The sequence below is a fragment of the Montipora foliosa genome, chromosome 13 (assembly GCF_036669935.1).
Source record: "Montipora foliosa isolate CH-2021 chromosome 13, ASM3666993v2, whole genome shotgun sequence".
Classification (NCBI taxonomy): Eukaryota; Metazoa; Cnidaria; class Anthozoa; order Scleractinia; family Acroporidae; genus Montipora; species Montipora foliosa.
In genome coordinates this window covers 17,068,202-17,092,484 of record NC_090881.1, presented here as the reverse complement: position 1 = coordinate 17,092,484, position 24,283 = coordinate 17,068,202, and the positions used below count along the sequence as shown (strand labels likewise).

The 24,283-nt window shown below is 40.4% G+C and overlaps 1 protein-coding gene across 4 annotated transcripts in view; it reads right to left on the bottom strand.

Annotated features, from left to right (window-relative positions):
- Positions 1–24,283, bottom strand: part of LOC137982517 (uncharacterized) — a 313,756-nt gene that overhangs the window by 270,849 nt on the left and 18,624 nt on the right. For all 4 annotated transcript variants that reach the window (XM_068829623.1, XM_068829622.1, XM_068829624.1 and 1 more), the window contains exons 5-10: positions 18,484–18,542; positions 18,271–18,386; positions 8,065–8,154; positions 7,535–7,698; positions 5,619–5,817; positions 4,836–4,944 (exon numbers count right to left, since the gene is read on the bottom strand). In XM_068829623.1, coding sequence (XP_068685724.1) covers positions 4,836–4,944; positions 5,619–5,817; positions 7,535–7,698; positions 8,065–8,154; positions 18,271–18,386; positions 18,484–18,542 — 737 coding nt within the window. The remainder of the gene's footprint in view (positions 1–4,835; positions 4,945–5,618; positions 5,818–7,534; positions 7,699–8,064; positions 8,155–18,270; positions 18,387–18,483; positions 18,543–24,283) is intronic.

Sequence of the window (24,283 nt, the reverse complement as noted above, 5' to 3'; positions counted from 1 at the left end):
GCATGGAAGTCATGAACTGCGTAGCTGCTGCATTTTCACGGAACGAATGAACATGATTTAGCCAGACCCGACTACTAAATTCTTGGCATGTGTGAAAAATCAGAAGCTTGTATTGAGACAGATCCTCCCTTCAGTGAGGAAAATATGATGTTAGATCAGGCTATAGATAGAGAAGGCCTCAATCCAAGTCAAAATGTCTTCAATCTTTTTACACGATCTCTTAGGATTTGAAGTGACAATCATACTGCCATCGAACAGAAGCTGCGGTTCCGATTCTGACAGTGTGATATTGAACAGCAACAGATCGCTCAAATGTACAAACTTCTCAACAAACAATCTGACTGACAATTTGACAGTTTTGGCGGGAAATGGGGAAAACGCTGAGCTGAGAATGAGCAGTCGGTGCAGCACGGGTTATATAGGAAAAACTTCACTGGAGGAGAACCGGCCGGGCAAAACAACTGGCGTGGCACTAGAAGAAAATCGTTCATACTGAGGGCGACTCGCGAAACCATCTCGCAGCGGCACCAGCCGAACATGGGCAGAAAACGTGTTGACAAATTAAATCAGGGAACAGTAAAGGATTGCATACTTTAAGAAGAGCTCGAAGAATCTGAAGCCACAGGCAAAGCACCGGCAGAGGCCAAGAAGACCGACGAGCGAAATTCGAGATCGGTGTGACCACTCACAAAGGAAAGATGCGAACTTCCTAGGTTTGACACCACGAGAGAAGAACCATGGGCGGAGCTGCAAGTGATGAAGCTTGCTCCGACGACTACTGTTTATCCGCAGCTAACGAAGCTTTCACTGTTGCTACCATCCGAGCTATCAAATCTGGAGAAATCGATGCCGTCCCAGCAGAAAAACGGGGAGAACCAGCAAGGAAACGTCTTCGCTGTTTCGGGTTTCACTTTTTTTTTTTTTTTTTTTTTCATTTTAATAAATTTATACACATACCTACATTTACACAAACAAGCACTATGGTAACATAAGCAGACAACGACAGCAATAAAATAGCCGGTTGAGATTACAAAGAGCAATCAACAATTACTCTATCAAACTTTTCATTAGCGTTTCCCATTTCCTTAAATGTAAAGTTACCTTCCCCCTCTCCCTTGTGATATGTAGCTCATCGCTATGAACACGCTTTGTCCTGGCAATAAAAACCGCCTTGAATAAAGATAATATTTCCCTATCAATAGAATGTGATTGATAAGAGAAAATCTTCTTTCATTTCAAACTTAACGCAAATATTGTTGTCTTTAAGCCAGGACAAGACGTGTTTCCAGTAGTGAAATGAAATTTTGCAAAGGAAAAGCAAATGTTCAACGGATTCTGCTAATCTTGACAAAAAGTACAATTTGGAGAGTGCGTTCAACCAAAACGATACAGCCTGTCATTAGTGAAGACTATGTTATTGAGGATTTTATATTGAAACTCCCTAACCTTTGTATCAAATGTAGTACGGAAAGCAGTTTCCCTGCTACGGGAATTATATGGACAATCTCACCCTCCATGGAGTCTGAGGTAGCACCTTTGGCTAGTGTGTTAGCAACCCCTTATCCATCCCTGTTAGGGGTACGACACAGGACAGACAGGGCTCTTCAGCTGTAGCAGGCAACCCAGTGGTGTTAATTAATCGTGCCGAGGGTTGAATAACCGCTGCGCAATGAGGTCGCGAACAGTACCAGTTGGGAAGTGGCAATACCTATCAGTAGAAGCTTTATCTAGAGAACCGAGCACAGGATGGACTACCAACCCGTCCATAGCGTAGGTAACCATCAACGTCAACCAGAAACAAAAAACAGTAGAGCACTTCTGAGAATTAATGTAGCAATACGAAGAAATGCTGACTCAATCGAAGGCGCTTAAAGTGAAAATCTTTTATTAACATATGATGATGAAAACAATCAATTTGTGCTAAAGATTAATAATGAAGAGAGAGTGAAAGGAATAGGATTTACGAATAGAATGAAAAGACGATGGTATGAGCGAATTCCAGAAAGAGCTTCTATGATTCTAAGCAGAATTTTACCGGACAACGCAATAAGATTCAAAAAGGAGATGAAGGAAAACAATGTAGGAGTTGACATAGGAGTAAGAATCTACGGCAACGGTGATAACATCAAGGATCGGAATGTGGCAAAAGCACCAATATTGCCGAATGGACACTGAAAATGAAAATCAACCTACTTAAGGATAACAGAGATGGAACAAAGAAAGGAAGAGGTTTTATGCAACGAATTAAGGAGACCTGGAACGAAAGGTACAATGATAAACCCAATGACAGCGCAATGTTTGAGAGATAATGCAGTCAGATTTGAGAGAGAAAAGGCGATAATGAATCTGATACAAGTGAGAGAGGAGAACAAAATGTATTAAAAGAGGATAATAATAATAATAGTGATAATAATAACAATAATAATAATAATAATAATAATCATCATCATCATCATCACCATTATCACCATAATAATAATTAAAAGAAGAAGAAGAAGAAGAAGAAGAAGAAGAAGAAGAAGAAGAAGAAGAAGTCACGCAAGTCGGTCACGCAAGTCAATTAATCTGTTCATAAACCTCAGAAAGGTGCTTAGTTTATGAACAGGATAATTGACTTGCGTGACCGATGCTCCAGGTGCATGGTTTGCGCCCGGCTGACGCACAAAAAGACACCAGCAAAGACTGTGATAAAAAAGACAACAATAACAATAATAATAATAATAATAACAACAACAACAACAACAAGTGTCGACTGTATTTAGCGCTCGGGCACTACCGATAATTGGAGACACTGTACAGAAATCCGATGACACCAAATCAACCTATAAGACACTTAAGTTCGTTTTTCAGGATTACCCAGAGAAAAACCTCGTACCTCGGAGCAAAGCAAAGAAACAACAAACTCAACCCCCATGTGACGCTAACTCTGGTAATCGAACCCAGACAACACTGGTAGAAGGCAAGTGCACTCACCAATGCGCCATTCCTGCTCACTTTCACCTAATATCCACAACAAAAATCACTTCAAATATCTTTTGAGAGGTACTAAAATGATCTTGAGATTGTGTGAGAGACAGGGTCTTTTTTACATGGTACGTGTAGTTGCTTGGAAACAACTGAGAATGAAATCTATCCCAAGCAGGACACAAAAAATAAGACCTGACCTCTTTTTCAGACACCACTGGTAGCGCAGCTATGCCAAGCCGAATACCACAGCCAGACATTTAGTGAAATCCACAATGAAAAACATACAGTTCATGTAAAATTATATATCAGTATGTATACAAATAGCTTCAGGCAAACTAAACAATAGTAATACAGACGTCAGTGCCAAAAATACAAGCGCAAAACCGAAAATTCTATCTCTTCCCGGTTGGGTGGAAAACGGTCAGTTATGGTGGACGCAACAAAAACAACTGCATGCCAAAGGTCATCGGACCTTTAGCTAGACCCCAGCGTTGTGCGAGTAAAACAGTTTCCATATCTTTTGTTTTACTCAACCACTGGAAAATTTCACATAATACCAGTCACATGCCCTACCATTAATGTACATGTCCCATGTGTAAATTCAAACCTACGACCCAGCCATTCTCACAAGTACACTGAACAGGACTCAGAGTTGTCAAGCATGAAGTGTGCTGCGATTCATTAAGGCATCATTTGTTTGGATCCTGTTCAAGCTTGCACAAGGTGTCTCTTATTGTAAAAGTAAATTTTAAAGACTCTCTGTCGAACCGCATACATAGCGCGCCTCAACTCGGGTTTCGTGGACCATGAAACCAGCCATTGACCGTCATAAGTCTCTACCTTGTATTCAATCCATCGCAATCGGAGGAATATTGTTTGAATTTAAGGCTGAATTAGTAATATAGTAATAGTGTTATTATTCCTTTTGCCTGGAATGTGTATATTTTTTGCTAATCGGTAGTTTTGTCGTTATTGATCGTTATTGATATATCGGCCGCGAATTCGCCATGTCAGCAGTGAAAAACACCAGTGGATAACTGAGCAGTTGGACCGTGTTGAAGTGACGATGGCAATTTGCAGATATATTCGCATGAAAACCTCAGAGACCTGACCAAAGGGAGTCAGTTAGGGATCACTGTAGTCCGAGTTTCATTTGCTGAAGCCGCTGGTCATTGTTTGTACTGAGTGAGTTACATCTGTTCTCCTCTCTGTTTGAATTTTTTTCTCGTTAATATTTTCGGAAATTGTTTCGGAAATCTTGATCTTATATCAGGCAAGATATGACTGAAATGATTTTATGTCTTATAGCGCTTTCATATGTCGGGGTCGAACGTTCCTGGTATTGACAAAAAAGGCCGTTTGTGTACGTGACTCGATTGCAACGGTTGCAACAGAGTCTTTATGAACAACTGGTTGCCACATATTAGTATCGAACAAAATAAAGGTATCTCTTTTTTCGTATTGCTATAAAAAATCAAACGTCCAGCCCTTTTTACAAGAACGAAGAATCCAAGACAAATATGATTTTTATCGATGTCTGTTTTATATTTGAATCGCTGTTGTGATGGGGGCCGCGTTAACTTTGATTAGTGTTGCAGCAGCGCGTTGTTTTCTTTATTGGAAATATACCTCTCTATTCTTCAAGCCAACTTCTCCTACGTTCGCTTGTAGGAAAGGACACAAATTGTCGCTTATTTTCTCCCGAGTAGCTTCATCAAGCAGAATAAAAACAGAAACGCGCGCAAAGCATGCCTTTCGACAGGGAGTCTAATATTTCCTCGTAGGTTACTCGATTTTCCATAATGACAATTCTCAGTGAATTCTAACCTCAAAAACATATTAGAATCTTAAATTGATCACTGAATTACCTGTTGCCATAATAATTCCAGGTGCTTCTCTCCAGGACTTCATGGGTGTGAAGTGAGTGTCCCTGAAGTAGGACCCAAACTTTTGAGACAGTTGCAGTGAGCAGGTTGGCTATAAAATAAAAGAAGAGTTGTTGAAGGGGATGTGCGTAATGTAACAGGTAAATTGCTTCATTTGAATTATTGCTTCTGTGTCTCAAGGGCTTCAGAATTCTGCCAATTATTATTAAACAAAGCATACACGAATAAAAAAAAAATAATGTAAATTTAACGTAAACTATAAACGAATTTATACAATATACAAGGGGAAGAAAACTCAGTGTTCAACATAATAAATTTAATACACGAACTGTAGAAGATACGTTCTAACTAAGGCTATATTCAATACTCACTTTAAAGTTCAAGTTCAATTTTCTCCATTGAAGGTTTTCAAGTTTATTGCTGCAATACTAGAGTAGCCTGAGGAATGATATTGCTGCTTGTCTCTAATCCAGTTTCAAACATGATTTAAGATCAATGCCACACCTTCTTTTTTGTAATACACAATGTTCGCCTGTAAGTTGGCTCCTTTAGATTCTTACAGTTCTTCCTTTCAGCATTAACTTTTAAATGAATATAGTTTTTCTATTACCGTTAACCTATTTTTATGTACATACATTAATGTAAACTGTAAGATTTGCTCTAAGATAGCATGATTGGCTTTTCCCTTTTTCTATCACTCTCTTTCTTTCTCACACACGCACACAAGCACAAACTCACCGATTAACAGAAAGAACTTTCACTTACCAAACTGCAATTCAAAGCCCTTCCATTACTGTCCACCTTAGGAGCTGCAACTGGCTGCCAGAACCCACCCTTGTCAAATGTTATCTTTGTGACGATACGTCGAGTTCCTACACGACCTGGAGTAAGATGACTAGCAATGTATACCCCTCTGAGTCCTTTAACCTTGTGCAGGTCAACAAATCTGTCATGTCTGTATTCCCTGGTACAAATTCAAGCAAGGAAAATAAATAATCTTAGCAATACTCATTGACAAGTAATCATGATCTTCTCACAATTCAACTACTTGTGATGTACAATGTAGATCCCATCATTTTGCCTGCTCACTGCTGGACACTGCGGGTCTCCATTACCTTAAGTGATGGCATTGAATTTAGTTGTGGTTTTTGGTGACTGGAAATGTGTATTTCAACTGCTAAAACCCAAAATAGTACTCTACATGTAATTACTTTAACACAGCTGCACACCCCACTTTATGGAATGCAAATCTCGCCTTAACCAATTGACCCCTGGGAGTGAGACTTACTTTTTCTAACACCAGGCGATTTTACTCGTCAACTGTGGGTGTCCTAGCTAGGGCATGTGAGGTGTCAATGGGTTAAGTAATCTCCGTCGCAAGTGACTGTGTATAAATTAAATGTGATTACTGGATTGCTATTCTACTTTAGCAGGGCTGAGAACTCCAAGTGCAAACTGTTATACAACTTACAATAACCAGGGTTTGTACACTTTTTGTGCCCTAAATTGCTTGACTTTTCCAGCACTTTCCAGGGTCATATAAGACAAAATCCATGACCTACGAAATCCCGAAATGTATATGACCCAAAATATCAAATGGCGTGCTCAAGAAAACAGCATGCAAATATTCCAAAGACAATAATTTTACTGTCTTAGTTCTGGGTAGATCTAATTTATTTGGATTTTCATGACTTGTTCCTATTTTCCAAGACCTGGGTTTTACAATAATTATTGGAAATTCACGACTTTCCAGGATTTCAATGACCTGTACAAACCCTGAATCGTGCTCTTTATGTCACATACACTGTTGCAGAGATTTAAATAAAAGTTAATTTCAAGTTAGCGGCTGGTTTGAGTAGAGTAACTGACAGACAGCTATCGTAGTCAAAATAAATTATGATCCTAGGTTTGAAAGAATCAATAAATTTAAGAACAAAAGTAGCCAATTTCTCTACGTGAAGTAGCCAAAGCCTTTCATCGGTTGTCAGTACTTATTGAAACCACTTCATTACAAGCTAAGTAGTGTCAAAGGTTAGTTGCAGTATGCCTAAGAGATATGTGTCCCCACGGCAATGATGGTCATTGATGGATGGGAGACACGTCGTACCGAGTCACGCTAGGTGATGGCAATCACATTTCAACAACATAAGACAGATTTTTATTAAATTAGTACTAATACAGGAACACGATGCAATGAACACTTTCAGAGAGGGCTCACAATCAGAACTAATATGACTTCTCTTTCCACATTAAAAAATTACCCACCCCTTCGTGAAAGAACATTTTTGTTTTACACACAGTTATAAGATGAAACAAATTAGGACTTCAAGAATCCAATAGGGTAATACCCGGAACTTTGGCCCCTAACCTTAGAGACCAGAATGTGGGTTCTGTAGGTTACCACAGAGATTATAGTACAAAACTGTGAGATTGGTTGCCAATGAGTAAAAGGTTATGATAATGCCACCTCTATCACAAAAAAACGTTTTATCCTGTGATGAAAGTCTGACGATTTGAAATTGTGACAGGCAGGCAGCACAAAGACTTCTACAGAGTTGTTTGATGCTCTGCTTTATCGTAAGTAAACCAGTGAGCAGGAAAGGTTAAGGAATGCTGTACGAGATCTTTGAGCAAGTGTAAACTTTAAGGAGATTTAATAGAGTTGTGGTAGGTTAAATTACCTCCGCCATGGCACTGAAGTGCTCTGTGAAAAATAGAGCACTCTTTCCATCGACAAGCTGTACTTTATTCCAGTTGTGTCTGAAATGTACAGGTGAGCTGTTCTTGCACTGCTAGCAACAGCCAGGAAAACTTGATTTTCTGAGGCATCAGCGACAAAGAAATCCTGGTTTGTATGGAATAGCCATGAACACATGTATGTTATAAGTGGGCAGACATGTAGCATAATTATATTCAAATTATTAAAAAGTAAGTATCAATGAACATGTTTTATTCATAGATGTCATAGTTTCTTGAGTAAACAAACAGAGGGTGTGCAAAATTGTAATTTTGTGGCGTTTTCTCTAATTGTCACTCTGGCCCTTCGCCCTTGAAGACGGTCCTGCTTGATGTACCGAAACATCAACACCATTTTTTCCCACCAGTTTGCATTTAATTCTTGATTTTAAAAATTATTGTTTTCTTTTTAATAAGTCCCTCATCAAGAGATTTGTGCTATGGTGCTACAAGTGATACAAGAATCTGTGCTTACCCTTGTTGGACTTGCAGTTGGAATCTGAGCTGTCTGGAATGAAGAACGGTTTACGGACACCTTCAACGTCAAAGAAACGGATCCTGATTGCTGAGAAAAATAATAATAAAAAACAAAGGAAGGACATTGTTAATATTATTTTTGTAAACGAAATTACATCTCTTCATAAATAAAGAGGAGCCCTCTGGACTAGCCCAAGGTATCTCCCTTAAAAAGGAGTCTGCATCATGAAGAGGTAAAGAAATATCATTAATTTTAACAGATTACATTCCTAAGACATCATTTTAAAGCATAAAATCTGTGCAAAGCAATTTGGAAGCAGGGAAAAGTCATTCCATATGAGAATGCAAATAAAAGGAACTTTTTAAAATGAATATCTCTGAAATTGTATTTCATCAAACTTTTCAAAACATGTATGCCAAGTGGAATTTAAGCCCACCCTCACCCCCCCCCCCCCTCCAAGATTCTTGGCCTCATGAAGAACTGAGAACTGATGGGCCAAAGTTGGTCCAGTAGAATAACACAGATATAAAAGTAGGTCTGCAGTGTTGTTTCTCTACCCTGTAATAATTCAGAGTTTTGTATAATGTATGATGATTTTAACTCGTTAATGACCCTTATAGGGATAATGTAATGTCCGCAACGAAAAGTCGTTTTTTTTTTCATTGCACATTGCATGCATGATTTGGCTCTGCTGGGTATTCTACTGTTGCTGCTCATTTAGTTTGTTAAGACCACCATTTCAGCATTTATCATTATCTTTTAATTAACTTATTTCAATTTTAAGAAAAATATCGTGAACTAACTGTTATGTCTGTAATGTTATGTCCGTAACAATTACTAAGTAAAAGACAGGCAGGAGTAAGTCCTGATTTGTACCAACACAAAATCTTGAAGCAAGAAACTGAACTTCTGTGATCCAATTTTGGTGAACTAGGGTTAATATCTTTAGGTTGTTTAAAAACACAAAGCAAATTAAATGTCAGGTTACTATGGTAAAAACTTTAATGGGGGAAAAACACAAAGGTTATTCACAATGCTTAACTAGTGTCATAACGTTTGAAGAGGGGAAAAAGGATAAGTAACTTTGACTTCTTAATCTGAAGCTGTGAACGTAATCTGAAAAATAATGTGATTTACATTTCAAGTTCAAAAGTTTAAAATGAAGGCAAACAATAAAATGTTCCATCTGCCAAGAAATGACTGAAAGTTCTGTTGTACAAGTCTGCCACCAGGGGCTTCATGATTTATTGTTTTTGGATTTTTGTTGCTTTTTCATTTTTGTTGCACAAGCTACACCGTTTTCTCTGGAAAACCTCTGCGTCCTTGGGCAGTATTCTTCTTTTCTTAATAGAATTGTGGATGCAAGTTTAATAAGAACAGCATTTCTCTCTCTTGGGATTTTTGATAAATGTTTTTAAACTTTATTTACAGGTTTCCCTAAGGCCTGGGGTGTTTAATAGGCTTTTGAAGCATCTTCAGTGGGATGAGGGTTTACTGATTTCCCTTTTCGTAAAAAATGAAAAACAACGTTGAGTTTGCAAGACATGCTTCGATCGATCATCGGTCATCTTCAGTTGCAAGTGTCCGTTACAGTGCGAATTTCAATTTATGTCAAAGTTGCAATTTGAACTTATGTATATACGTTGCCCTTAGAATTTACTGTTAAACGTTAGAGCGATTTTATGTGCAAACAATCTAATCATGTGCGCGCAAACAATTTATCAAAAAAAAAAAAAAACTAAAATACTTAATGGCAGGAAATTACAACAACAACTTCACAACAACAACAAAACCTACTAAAATTAAAACATCGATGTATCTAAAAAGATAGAGTTAACTCCGCATGTTTTAGCTGCCTATTTAGACTGGGATTTTCCCAGCGGATGTGAGCAGCCTCTTTGAGCAACAACTGGAAACGATTAGGTGCCAATCGTTTCCACTTGTTGCTCAAAGATCGATCGAAGCATGTCTTGCAAACTCAAAGTTGTTGCCCATTTTTTTACGAATACAAGTTTGTCTGCTTTTCTCCAGACCATATCTCTTTTTCTTTTTTTCCAGTATTGTCTGACTCTCTTTCTGTTAAGCATCTTTTGCCTTGCAACTTCATTTGGGCTGTGGACACTTTTCTTTCTTCCTGCCTTCTTTCTCTCGTAATTTGTCCCTTACTTTATAAACATTACTTTTTTTTCTTCATTTGCCTACAGTCTTTCTCTGTATGCTCTAACTCTTTCTGCTCCTGCTTTTAGAACCTCCTTAGACTCATTAACCATGATTGGTCTTAGCTGCCAACAACAATACTTTCAGAGCATCAAGAAATGTCATAAGTAAACTGGCTAGTTGGTCAGCAGTTTCTCTGAAAAATGCTTATTGAGCATGCTATGAAATAGAGTTTCCGGAAATTGACCAAGTATAAAAGTCTCGATTTGGAATGATTTTGAAGCAAAATAGAAAAATAAAGGCATTTTATGTTGAAAGCTATGAGTTCAATTCACAGATTGTAATGTCCGTAACACTACATTTTCACCAATAACTAATAAACAAATGAAAAAGATTGCAATAAACAACTGCATTACAACATTACAATACTCTGTTTTGAAAACAAGTACTCAAAGCATTGGACTTTTCTTGATTCACAGCAATTAACACTTACGTTATTATTATTTTTTTTTATTCAAGGGAGTGGTTGTTCTAGCTGCAATGTACGTAACGGCACTTTAAATAAGTAGATAGCTGTCTAGGAATGTGTTATCCATTTTCTTTCCTATAAACTTTAAGGGGGTTTCTATGGTGCATTTGTACCCTAATAAAATATAGCAAACACATAATTGCACTTTGAAAAGCAAAAAGAAAATGGTCTGAAGTGGCGTCTGGATGTAATGTCAGCAGCGGTGGAATGACCTGGAAGTACATTTCTTACGGTTGGAACAGCCCAAGATCTTGAAAGCACTGGAACACTTGTAAAAACTTGGTTTCGTCTAGTTTTGAGAAGGCAAAGAACTCAATTCTTGTGTTCAGAATTTGGTATAAAGGAGTCTACTGTCCACTGCAGAGAGGTCTCCGCCTCTCTTCTACAAAGTTATAAAAAACTTTGGGAAATCAAGTCAGGTCATTACCAGCCATCACCATCGATCTTAAAGAGGTGTCTGCTAAGAGAAAGTGGACTACAGTAAAATGGATCTGGAAGTCGTCAGCCGGTTATGTAGGCCATAATCAAAACAGCGATCAGTGTCAAAGAGATTAGTGTTCAAGGCAAGCAGAGGTCTCAAGGCCTCTTTGGAGAAAGAGCTTCCAGGGTTGGTTGCTGGTTTAGTTAGAGTACCCGACTGATGTTATTGTCAAAATAAGTTTTAATCGCAGGTTTCAAAGAATTGGTCTTTTAATTACTTTAATATAAGGAAAAAGTAGCAGACGTCTCTGAGTGAAGTAGCAGACTGGTCTTTCCTTGTTTAAATGTAAAACTTAAGATGTCCATGAAATTAAAAAAAACACAATTAATGCCTAATTGAAAGGATTTCAAGTATCTTTTTTTTTTCTTTTCAAAGATATTTGAGTATTTGTGTTATGCAAATTTTGCAAATTGATGTTTCCACTGGAAGAAGGGTGACAAAATCAAGAAAATGTAACCGCGATATAATTCAAACTTGGCATAAGTAATGACCCTTAAGAAAGGTGGAAGACTTTGGGGAGTATGACATAACCATGGCAACACTTATGGCTCTAGTTCCTTTTGGTTGTAAATGATTTCTTTTGAAATCAGGCACGAGAGACAATCCTGCTCAAAACATTCATTCAGCCCATGTCGCCGTATGTGTCCTCATCAACTCATTGGATGATTCCAGAAAAATCCTTCCCCTCCCCTTTCCCCCCGACGGATGGGCAGGTTTTTTATCCCCCTCCCCTCCTACCCGGATTTCTGAAAGCATTAGACCACCCTCCTCCTGGATTTCCAAGGCAAAATACCCCCTCCCCCTCCCCCCCAACCTGGATTTAAAAACTAATAATAAGCCATAAATTCTAATTAACAGATTCAACAGAATACAGTATACATATACTTTAAGTAAATATGAATAAGAAATAGTATGAACGCGAATGTATTTCGCGATTTATGGGCACGAGTGATGTTTTGAAAGTTTGAGAACTTTCAAAATATCACGAGTGACCATAAATCTAGGCTCGATTACCAGCCGCTGTTCGAGAACCGGAGCCAGCGCTCCTCCTCGAAGACATTGCTGGACGCGTGAGGTGAGCCATTGTTGATCTACACCAATCAGAGACTCGCCTGTCAAAATTGAGCAGGCATAAATTATACTTTTTAGAGGAAATGTTCAAGTTGTACTCTCCCTTGGCTACGCAGCCGTTCTTTTTGTTGTCGCGTAGGAGACTATTCAAGTTGTGGCTGCGAAGGTATTGCCTGTGATCGAGCTCTACAGTGCCTTTAAGGTGGGAAACATCCAAGATTTCAACAACGGAAATTGTTCGAGAAGCTGGAGACTGGAATTGTGTCGTTTTCTACCGTCTGAGTTTGGAAACTTCATTAATTTTTCAGTTGGCGCCAAGGGAAAATTACGGCCTTGAAATCCTTTGTTATTGCAATTTCTCCTCAGATTTCGCTAATGTGAGAGTAGACAAAAGTTTTTTTACAAATTGGCTGCCAATCAGGGTGTGTGAATTTGATTGACAGTCACGCCTCCTTCCAAAGTTCGCGCAGTTGTAAGTTGAACACCGTTGCATGGGTTGTTGAGTTGACGTATTTGCACGTAATTGTCAAATGTGAAAATTTGTTGCGTGGCCACGGTAAGGCGCGTTGCACTGTAAATATCAATTGAAATTACTGCGGAAATCGAGCCACCATTAATGAAAATGCACGAGCAAGTTCAAACGAGCTTTTTTTTAAATTATGTACTCAACAAAATCAGTCCATTGCTTTGTTTCCATAGCAACTTTCGTATTGCACTCTATTTAACAAATTGATGTCAGTTTTTAATGCATCTGCCCTGTTATGCGCCGATCAAATCGAAACTTCAACATCCCCCCCCCCCTCCGGCAAACCGCAAACCCCGGGCATTTGACTGTCTTCTTTGCCCGGGCAGTGTGGAAGTTGACCTTTGCCTGCGTGGGGTGGGGAAAATTGAACCGGAAGTGTAAGGTTTCAAATGATTTTGTTTTTGGGCGCCGAAGTCGCTAACAGCTATAAAACACGTGTGTGAACGATATGGAAGAGTTTAAAGGAAGAGATGTAACATTTGCGAGCGATTGGCTTACAAAAAAGGTCTTCAAGAGGGCTTTGTTAAAGACAGCAGAGGCCGACGACCATTGTTCTTTAGTAGAGCATGACAGACAAATCCGACGATAGGGTAGGGTATTTGAACACCATTTTGGTCCAATGGGGCGGGAACTTGAACGATCCAATCTTCAAAAGTTCAAATGCCCAGGCTTTGCCCGAGGGGGGGAGGGGTATGTTGAAGTTTCGAGTTGATCCATGAATTTCGTCATAACATTGTCAAAGTAGCTATCCGCAGACTACTTTGACAATGTTATGACGAAATTCATTGTCAATAACAGGACAGAAGCATGAAAAACTGACCATTACAATAACAAAAAGGCAGAGGGGTCAAAATTAAGTCAAAACACGAAAAGAAAGCGAGACAAAAATGCGAGAAACTTCAATCTGACGAGAGCAATATCGCGTCATTATCGCGTAAATTATAAATTTATGTGTCTGTCCGCTTATTCACAATAAAAATTAGCGAATGAGCGCGCGAGAATTTTGCAGTCATTGTAAAAAACATATTTAGCCATTCGTCATTGACCAATCAGAAACGAAATATTTTGTTGAGCATATAATAAACTAAATTAAAGCAATAAAAGAGTATAACAGATCAACTTTCGCTTGTATAAGCTTAAATCTTATCTTTTTTTGGAACTAAAGACACTCTGCATTAGCGACTGGGGATTGAAATCTGAAATCAGAGAAGCTAAACATGTTATCTTCCAATAATAATAAAAAGTCGTACAGTGTGAAAAGAAAATCTGCCCTTTTTTTTGTCAAAACCTGAGACACTGATATACGAGGGCCGTGATTGTCAACTTCTCCAAACTGGCGCAAAGTTACACTCAGTGGCGCGCAGGGGTCTGGGTACGACAAAACAAATAGTGTTAGGCGTTCCAGATCTCGTAATAAGCTTTGTGATGGCGGCTGTCTTAAGGTTTGTCCTTTCGTCACACGTTTTCTGTGTATTTTCTGCGAGTATGAAAGAACCCGTTGAGATAACATTAAGTACATCAGGTAAGAAATATGTAAACAGAAAGATTTTAGAGCTAGAGTGTTACAGGTCTAAAAGTTCGAGGAAATGACCCGCGAATAAGATTTGTTTAGGTTCAAACCCCCGCCTGCTTGAATTTCCATAGCCTTTTACCCCCATCCCCCTTCCTCAATAACTTCCATCAAATTCATTGATGGCGCTGACTTCTTCTTGAAAAACCCATTGAGTGTGAAGGATGTCTGGTTAAGACAAAAAGTGGGAACACCAGTTCCGCACAAACTTGATGTGGGTGCAGAACTGATGCCATGGCAACTGCACAATTGGTGTCACTTTGTGCAGTGACTGACATCAAGAGAAAATAAAGGGGGAAGAGAGCAGAGGTTTCAATAGTAGGTGACTACCGGCAACTGACCACCAGGTACTTTGGTCCATGCCGCCGCCTACTTCGCACAAGCATCTGAAAGTTTTGCTGTGTAGGTCTTTTTCCGCCGTTCTCTATCACAAAATAAAATCGCTTTACTTGATTTACTTAAGTCCGACTTATGGTGTTTCCTCTCAAGAAAAAACATATGGAAACAAATTCCGCGTTGAAACGTAAAGAAAATCGCGTACATAAGTTAGCCGCTCTATGGCCAGCGAGCAGGCCCTCCGAGGGACTGGGGTTGGGGGTAGAACGCGGGCCTGCCCGCACGGTTTTGAATTTTGAATGCCGCGTCCAAATTTTGGACGCAAAATACTGATTGGCTGAAATTAAATCACTTAGTGACGTCACTATTGACAAGCTCCAATAACAAGAAAGACACTTCGCTTCGAGAGATAAGGTGGTCAGAAATGCGTTTGAGAAAATCGTAGAATGTTGCAATTTTTCCGTAACTTTACATAATTAAAGGTCGATCAACGCGATGCAATGGCTTCTCTTCTGGAAGGAAAGGAAGTTCTATCTCTGTGACCCACAGGATTCGGGAAAAGTTTTTTTTTTCCACCTTCTTTTCGTAGCGGCCAAAGTACAACGAGGGTGACTTCATGTCACCGTGGTAGTTTCCCGTCCTCCACAAAGCATCATCGCTGATCACATTTGGATAAAAACGTGAGCCTTTCGGCTGCCTCGCTACATGATTTAACGATAGAGGAACTCTACACAATTTTAGCAAGTATTTGGTTAAGTCGAAAAGGCGGCTCCACTTGCTCGATCTCATGGTAACTCCGCAATAATCCAATGCACTTGAAAACAAAATATTCCAATTTAAAATGCATATCTATAATCACAAGTACTCGATAAGAATTTGAAGTAAAATGCTGTACGTATTAGAATATCTGTCTAGAATATCAAGTGTGATGTAGTAGTTGTAATAATATCTGTATTTCATTAAAATAAATTTTAAAAAAAGATAACTCCGCTTCGCTTTACCGAAATTTGGCAGCAGTTGTGGTCGACGAGTCTCACACAGTGGAGATGAGGTCAGGGAAAAGGCATTTCTTTATTAAACGAAACACATTTTCTGTGGAAAGGGACTTCGACGAATTAACGTACAGAATAATCAGCTAAGCTTTACAGCATCTGCAGTAGTTGTTAGGATTTTCTGGCGAAGGTTTCCTTCCTTTACAGTATTTGGGAGTTTCTGCCTCGAGCGATTTGATATACACAACGCATGGCTTGCTGTTTTTCAATGTTTACTTCGGATGAGCTCTGATTGGCTAATTTTTGACAGATCTCTCAACGTGCCATCAGGAGGTGGCATTCAAAATTCAGAAGGACGCGTGCAGGCTCTCCTTCTCTCCCACTGCTGAGAGAGTGCCTGCTTGCAGGCTAGCCGCTCTACGACTTTTTCATATCTGGGAAGATATCGTTGGCGTCACCTATTGTCGTTAATGTGCCAAACAGAGCCTCATTGGCTGTCGAAACAAAGGTTCTTTTGTTTCCGTGGTGGGCAAATTTGAATAACACGTGATCACAAAGCACATGTTTCGATGTTTTGTTGTGATGGCTGAGAGACAGGGCGTTCTGAACAATGATTTTTTCGCCATTATCCCAAAAAAATTAAAGGGTGAGTTGTATAGAATTAAACTTTACAACTTACTTATTTGCCCGACTGACGTAAACGAAGCCAGCGACTTGCATTTTTAAAGAATCCTTGAACTGGCAAAGGCCATCTTTATTGCTTTTTGGGGAGAAATTTCATGTCCACCAAATAGTTTGGGTATAAAATAAACTTTTTAAGGGTTAGTGGTCAACTTACATAAGATATACCGTATGATGTATTTAAATACTAGAAGCACTATGTTAAAAATGACTGTAATTTTAGTATTTTATTGGCTAATTTCGCTTGCCTTTTAGAGGGAAATACATTTTGGAAAACGCATTTCCAAGCAGGTAGATTTCAGCCCCCCACCCCCTTCCCTTAGAGGGTGTCACGCCTTGGACGCTCGATTCTACAGCCGCCTACTTTACTTTCCCAGCCACCTACTTCAAAACGCACTGAAAGCACTGATTACTGATGCCAAGTTTGAAGAGAACCACTTTAATATTTCTGAAGATGTGCTATATTTTGTTATTTGTTTTCCGTTTGGAAACACTAGCTGATGGCGTCATCAGTTTTTACCCAAAAACCTTACTATCGCTGGAACAATACGAAATATTTCAAAAAGTCTTTTAAATAAGGTTCTTTTTTTTTTTAATTTCATAGGCACTTAAAAGAAACTTCTTGCTACTCTTTTTGACAAAGATTCATTTGTATGATAGGAGGGACAAGTGCATTCTCAACTTTAATGGCTGCCTGCAGGCTCTTTTAGGTGGCCAAAGTAAGCTTCCTTTTTTATATTACCATTGATATTAGGGACCTTAAGCAAAGACGACGACGGCTACGAGAACGTTGTCCAAAAATATTATTTCCCGTTATTGTCATAATTTTGCGATTACTCCAAGTCGATCGGCTTGGAAAGTGTGACTACACATTCCAAGAATAGAATTGATGGCAACGGTGTGGATATTTAGAGAGAAAATTGAAAATTTATTGTCAGGTGGTCAGGTCCTCCACATGACCTCAAATTTGATCATTTCACGTCGTTGTGAAGACGAGAACGGCAAAGAAATGTATCAAAATGTAAAAGGCACGTGCACGCGCAGGGCGTGCAGAACTATTGTTTTTGGTATTTAAAATCTATTGTCATGTGACGTTCTCGTTGCCGCCGTCGTCGTCCTTGCTTAGGGTCCCTATTTGCAACTGTACAACGACCAAGAATAAAATAAAATATTTAAATTGCGAGTTGTAGACAAAAGGGAGAAGTGATCCTCATACTTGTCTGGGCAATTTAGAGCGGTTTTCAATTTACCTTTTCGGCTTGTACATTTTGCTTTTCCAATACAGATCATGTGATAATACTCAGGAGGTTTGGTCCTTGGTTTTTTTCATTAAAATGAGGGCATGCAAGCATGAATATGCCCGCATGCACTCTTTTTAATGAACAAAACAAAGTACCAAACCTCCTGAGTATTATCACATGATCTGTATTGGGAAAACAAAATCTACAAGCCGAAACGGTATATTGAGTGTCGGAAGTAATTAGCAAATTGCTTTGGTTTCCATTTCTTCACCCAGTGATTGGTTCAAAGTTCTCGCGCCACTTTTTCAACCTATCAGGAGTGAAACCAAACCAATTCTGGCTCGCGGGTGCACATTTTCCCGCGCTTTGTGTCGGCTACGAGTAATTACTTCGAGTTTTGATTGGTTTATTGGATCGTCTCCGTCCTTTTTGATTGGCCAAAGTAATTACTTTGGTTTTGGTTTGACGACACTAATTTGAAAACTGCTCTATTCCCTCTCATAGACACCTCAAAAATTCAGGTAGCTTCGACGGGATTCAAACCCATGACCTCTGTGTTGCCTGTGCAACGCTCCAACAACAGTAAGTTGTAACAGGACAGACAATGAATTCTACTCACCGGAACTACAGCAAACATGTAGTTGTCAATCATATTAAATTCATGCACTCCTTCGTCCAACACTTTTGCACCAAAGTTGGAAAAATAGTCTGTTTTTATAATATTGGAGAGGCCACCTAAAGAGGCAAAGACAGGTTTGAGACCTATTTGGCAACCAGACATTCTGTTGATTGAATCCTTGCTCTAATTGCATATTTTATAGTGACGACTAACCTGTAATTTCTTCACGCTCAATGTACAGTGTATTGGCACTGTCCCATGGTGGAATACCCCTACAGAATGGAAAAGTAGAGCCCATAATCAGAACATTAATATCATTAGTTATTTTAAAATCAAGCATGTTGAGTGTAGCATCTCATTCAGGATTCAAAATAAAAGTTTCAAACTCATTTGAAAGCCTGAATAGGCCTTTTGCAACAAACGATCACATGGTACAAAATCCGCCATGCTGGAGGGCAAGTTCATTATTATTCCCCCACTGGGACATTAACACAAAGAGACCTGAACCAGTCAAGTTTGACTTAACTTCCAGTGGGGGAATAATAGTGAGCTTGCCCTCCAGCATGGCGGATTTTGTACCATGAAGTCATTTGTTGCAAAAGGTCTATTGCTTGTTTTCCGGGAAAATAATTCACTTGGGTCCAGAAATTCATCTAATTAGATGCACATCCAACAAAAAGTCTCCTTTTTTAAGTCTAAGCTTTCGCTACCTCTTTCCAATAACAAGGTAAGGGTAAAGATTAGCATTATTTTTGGCCCAGGGTAAATGCGGCTTTTTATCCTTATTTGAGAAGCAGCATTTTGGAGACACTTTGTGACGTTAATATTATTCATTGTTATATAGCTGAATTTTTCCCACAGCAGCGCGTGCTCTTATTGGTTACTTCGAGGTCAGATGACATCTAACAACAAGACTGTTTCCCGCCAAAAGTCTCTGAGCGGGCAACAGGGCAAAATCAATGACATCAGAGGGTAACAGTGCACTGTTACCCGCGAATGTTGACCGACGACTGCCGTTGCTGTTGCCGTTGAACGTTTTTCGTTTTGTGCTATATAATAAATCACTTAATGACGGGTCCCTCGGGAAACAGTTCATTTTGTTTCCCTGGAATTTCAATGTTTCCCTCGGTTGCGCCTCGGGAAGACATTGAGATTCTCGGGACGCAAAATGAACTGCTTCCCTCGGGACCAGTCATTAAGTGTTTATTGTATTCCCAGACACGAGTGTTGTTGAAGTTGGGGAGAACAGCAAGAGGAGAATTCGTGACGCTTATTGAAATCTGTGTGCATCTAATTAGGGCACCTCTGGCCATGTCTGAAATAATACACAGAGCATTTTCATTCTTATTCATTCTTAATTGATGAAGACATTATATTGCTGTTCCTGATGGCAAATTAAACGAATTGGTTTGTAAAGTCTTAACCCTAACCCTAACAAATGTACATACATGCATGTACAATATCGTTGTATTGGTCTACAACAAAGTATTCACAACTTTTTTTAGGTATACCATTTACGAGTTCACGTCTGCCTCCTCTACAAAGTGAGTTTTATGATAATTAGTTTTCTTTCATATGTAAAGTTAATTACCATCACAAAAACGTCGCACTTAGACTCGCTTTTAAGAAGAGGCAGGCATGAACTCGGAAATGGCCTGTTACTGCCCTTGTTCTCTAAGTTTTGTTTTGTTTTTCAGTTTTTTGTCTTTTTTTGTTTTTCACTCAATTATTCTTCTTTGTGATAATAATTTGCTTTTGTAATACAGAAATACTTAACAGTTGTTATTGGCTGAAGACGAGGTGAATATCAGTGAATAAAAACCGAGACGAACATAACTGTTTTGAATCAAATTTCTTTAAGCGGGATGTTATGAATCAAGAATATAACAAAGGCGGCTTGCGAATGATAGACGTTGATGAAGTGGTTTAAGTCTTTAAGGTTAGCAATAGTTTCAATACCAGCTGCTTCTTCTCTGCACGCATCGCCACTTCAGCGGACGCATTTGGCTCGCGTACGACCAGGTGTATCGTGAGCACGCGGCAGCTACTAAACTCATGGACTGGTCGTGCATGAACGTGCAAATATTCATTTTCCACGCAGCGGGGTCATCCACGCAAAGCTCATTATCAAACCATATTCTCAGGGTTGGGAGCCAAGCGGCTTAGCTGGTAGCACAGTTGTTTGCAAATCGTGGAATCAGGGTCAGTGTATGTCGCCAATTGCTTCTCGTACCGATGCCCTTCGTGCTCGGAGCCTCACCGCGCTATGGCCTGTGCCAGCATCTCCTCAAAACGTGGCAACGGAGAGGGAAAACGTCTTTCCTTATTACTGATTCGGGATGCTTCAAAAAGCAAATCGAACCGTCATTAAACCATAGGCCGTTCTGAAACTCAAAGCACCCGCGAGTGAAACGGACTCCATATGCACGTCAACAACAGCTACGAACTCTGCCGTTCTAGTTCTCCGTTACATTAGCCTTCTCTCATTGTAAGCGCCTTTTCACTGTTTAGCCGTCCTCCGCCCCTGCTGTGTATAGCTCCACAATCGTGCGTTTGCTGTTTGCCTATTAGTCGAAATGTTCGTTTGTTGTTCAGCCAACATTTTGTAAGATTACGTTGATTCGTTAAAAATCATGAATGGTGCGTACAGCTATATAAGAAAAATACTTTCTGCTGTAGGGGAAAAACGTTTTTAATTACTGGGTAATTGGGTCTTTTCTGTTATTATTTCGACCGTATCTCCTTCATTGCCACCAGTTTCCATCGTGAGCCTTCCCAACATGACGAATTTTGGCAGCAGTTAGAAGGCCATCCTTATCCTCAAGCAGTTTCTTATCTTTGGATCTCATGCAATTTGGGTTTCGACTGGTTTGGAGGGAGGCCACAAACTTAAGTCAGCCCAGAAGAACAAACTGTCTACTCGGAAGCATCTCCCAGTGATTGATAACTATTTCGCCAACTAGGGAGCTATGAATAGGGTTGCTGGGCCATTTTCTTGACCCCCTCTTCCTAATATGCAGGTCAGCAGCTTTGGGGGTATTCGGGAAAAAAAAAAGGTCAACCCGGGAAAAGGCGCCTTATAGGAGGAGGAGGGAGGAGTTCTCGATGCACTACATTACGGTTGACCAGATCATTAGCATGGTTTCATTTTCAAAATACGGGCCTGGAGCTCTAATGGCCAAATTTGGCGTGGAAGTGGCTTATCGGAATGCTACGGTCCTCCCAAGCAATTGTCATTTGCTGGGCATGAAATGGAGAGGCCAGTACTTCCCTGACTCAGCTCTCCCTTTTGTCCTCCGCTCAGCATCATTTATCTTTTACTCGGTAGCGGATATGGTGGAATGGAACCTATTGAATAAGCACAGTCTCTCAGAGCTGGAGCACTACCTCGATAATTTCATCACAGCCGGCCCTACTCCCTCACCACAGTGTCTGCATAGCCTTCAACGGCTATGCAAGTGTGTCAAGCTCTGGGCTTGCTTCTCTATCCCAACAAGTGAATCGGCCCATCTTCTTGCTTGGTCATACTGGGCATAGAACTAGGCTCTATGAGACAGTGTGCTCGCTTACCGGAAGAAAAGTTAGTCTCCTTCAGAGAGCTGATTGGCTCATGGCGTAATCGTTGGTGGTGCACCCGGAACCAGTTGGAGTCACTAATCGGCCATCTACACCATGCGACCAAGGTTGTGAAGCGCGGTCGGGCATTTCTTCGCCGCATGATTGACCAACTCTTTCACTTGTAAGCTGAATTCCACTTGGACCTGCAATGGTCGGACGAGTTCCTTTCTTCTTTGCATGGTGTCAGTTTTGGCTCTTACCCGGCGTGTCAGCTACTACCGACATGGAATTCACTTCAGACGCAGCAGGCTAACTCGGTTTCAGCGCTTATTTTCAAGGCGATTGGTTCAGCAGGGCTTGAGGCCCGGGTCAAGCTATTGCCTACCAAGAGCTTTTCCTTGTTGTTGTGGCCGCGCACGTCAGGGTTTCCCAGTGGTTCTGGAAGCATATCCTGTTTCGCTCTGACAATGAGGCCGTCGTCAGTATCCTGGTTTCGCGGACATCCCAAGTCCTTGTTGTACGTTCCTATTACGTAAGCCCCTTAGGGCAGCAGCTCGTTTTAACTTCACATTTCACTCAGCAGCACCCGCCTGTCTCGCTCCCATTGGCAGGAGTTCAATTTTCGCGCGCCTTTCCAACAGCTGTGCTCAGACACGTACTGAAGGACGTGTCCTGCCCTCTCTTGAAACATGGTGGCAGCAGTTCCTAGCAGAGGGGCTAGCCCCTACAATACAGACCGCTTACGGTTCTGGGCAGAAAAGAATTGTGGACTCTTGTTGGGGAAACCCGAAGGTTCCGTTCACATAACACTCCGTGTCCCGTGGACGAATGGACCTCGTGCCTCTTTCTTACCCACTTGGCTGCATCGGTCAAGACCTCCAAGATCAAGGTATATCTTACTGATACGTTGGTGATCTGTTTCAGACTACAATGTGTGTTGCGGGGAATCAAGCCCAGTGCTGGTGCTTCTCGGAAACTTCTTGGTTAATTTTTAATCTCGGATTAGCGCTAATCGGCTTTTGGAGAACCGGTATACAAAAATTTGGTTATCAACGGAGTTGATAGTGTAAATTGGCCACCGTACAGAGATTCCAAAAGCTGACGTTTCGAGCGTTAGCCCTTCAAAACGACCGAAACGATCGAAACGTCAGCTTTTGGAATCTCTGTACGGTGGCCAATTTACGTTATCAACTCCGTTGATAAAACCAAATTTTTGTATACTACTTCCCCACCGACGCAGCACCACAGTTTCTTTAGAAACTACCCTTCATTCATTCTTGGAGAACAGGGCCCTGAAAGTTTCAAAGAGAGACACCTTTTGTCAGGGTTGCTAAATTCACATTGGCCGAGGCAAGTTCACGCTGTGTGCTGTTCAGTCGCTCCTGGCTTATTTGTATGTGAGGGGGGAATAAAGGCCTCGGACAGGTAGTGCGCAAATTTGGGTGAGTACCCTGTTTCTCATGTTTGATCTTTGTGTAATTCCTTGGTATTTATTTGGGAGTTAGGTCCCTTGACTGCCCTGTTCGCGGGCTCGTCCTCCAAGCACCTTGGAGATCTAATTGGAGGTGGCCGCTCACAGGATTGTCATGGTTATGTACGCGCATGCTTGCGGCTCCCACCGGTTTGTTGGCACCTCCCCAACTCTCATCTATTGGCGATGAGTTTAAATGTAGCTAAATATAATTTGGGTAAGGTTAAACGCGAGATAACGTTGAGCAGTGGTTTTGCCCAGTTAATTCTGTGGGGCAGCTCGGGAAGCTCAGGGGCTTTTGCAATTGTCACCACTCCTTTGAAGTCAAGTATTCGTGCGTTCGATCGTTAGCGTTGAATCATGTTCCTCGCCGCTCTTGTGCCCTGTCCCACCCGTCCCTTTGGAAGTAAGTACTTTCCTCTAGATCTGGTACCCCGTTATCTACTGGAAGAAGACTTTCAGTGTGACGGTTGGTTACCTATGCGAATGCTTGCGGTTCATGCCGGTTTTGTCAGCACCACCCCAACTCCCATGTACCGGTGATGAGTTAAATATAATTACATAGGTGATTGTTTGAAAATTATGCATTTTCTTTAAAACAATTAATTTCGTTGTCTGTCACCTTGACAGAAGTTTTTAGAAGTTTTAGTTTCTCGGTTTCTGATAGGTTATGGCAATTCTACCCATATTATGCAGAAATTAAGACAATAATAATAGTTAGAGGCTGTTGTCCGTGTAGAAAACTCCAGCCTGTATACAGGTTGGCTCTACCATTCAACCAAACCAATTCTTCTTCAATCTTCTTTTTGACAGAAAAAATAAATGATGAGATGTATCAGATTCAGACAAGTCATGCAGTTTCTTATCAGTTATTGATCAAACTTTCAGTCGGAAACGGGGTTTTCACTCTCAGAATTACCTTCAGAACCAACGTTTTACGTAGAATAAGCCTTTAGAATGATGTTCTCGTATTCTGAGAGGATG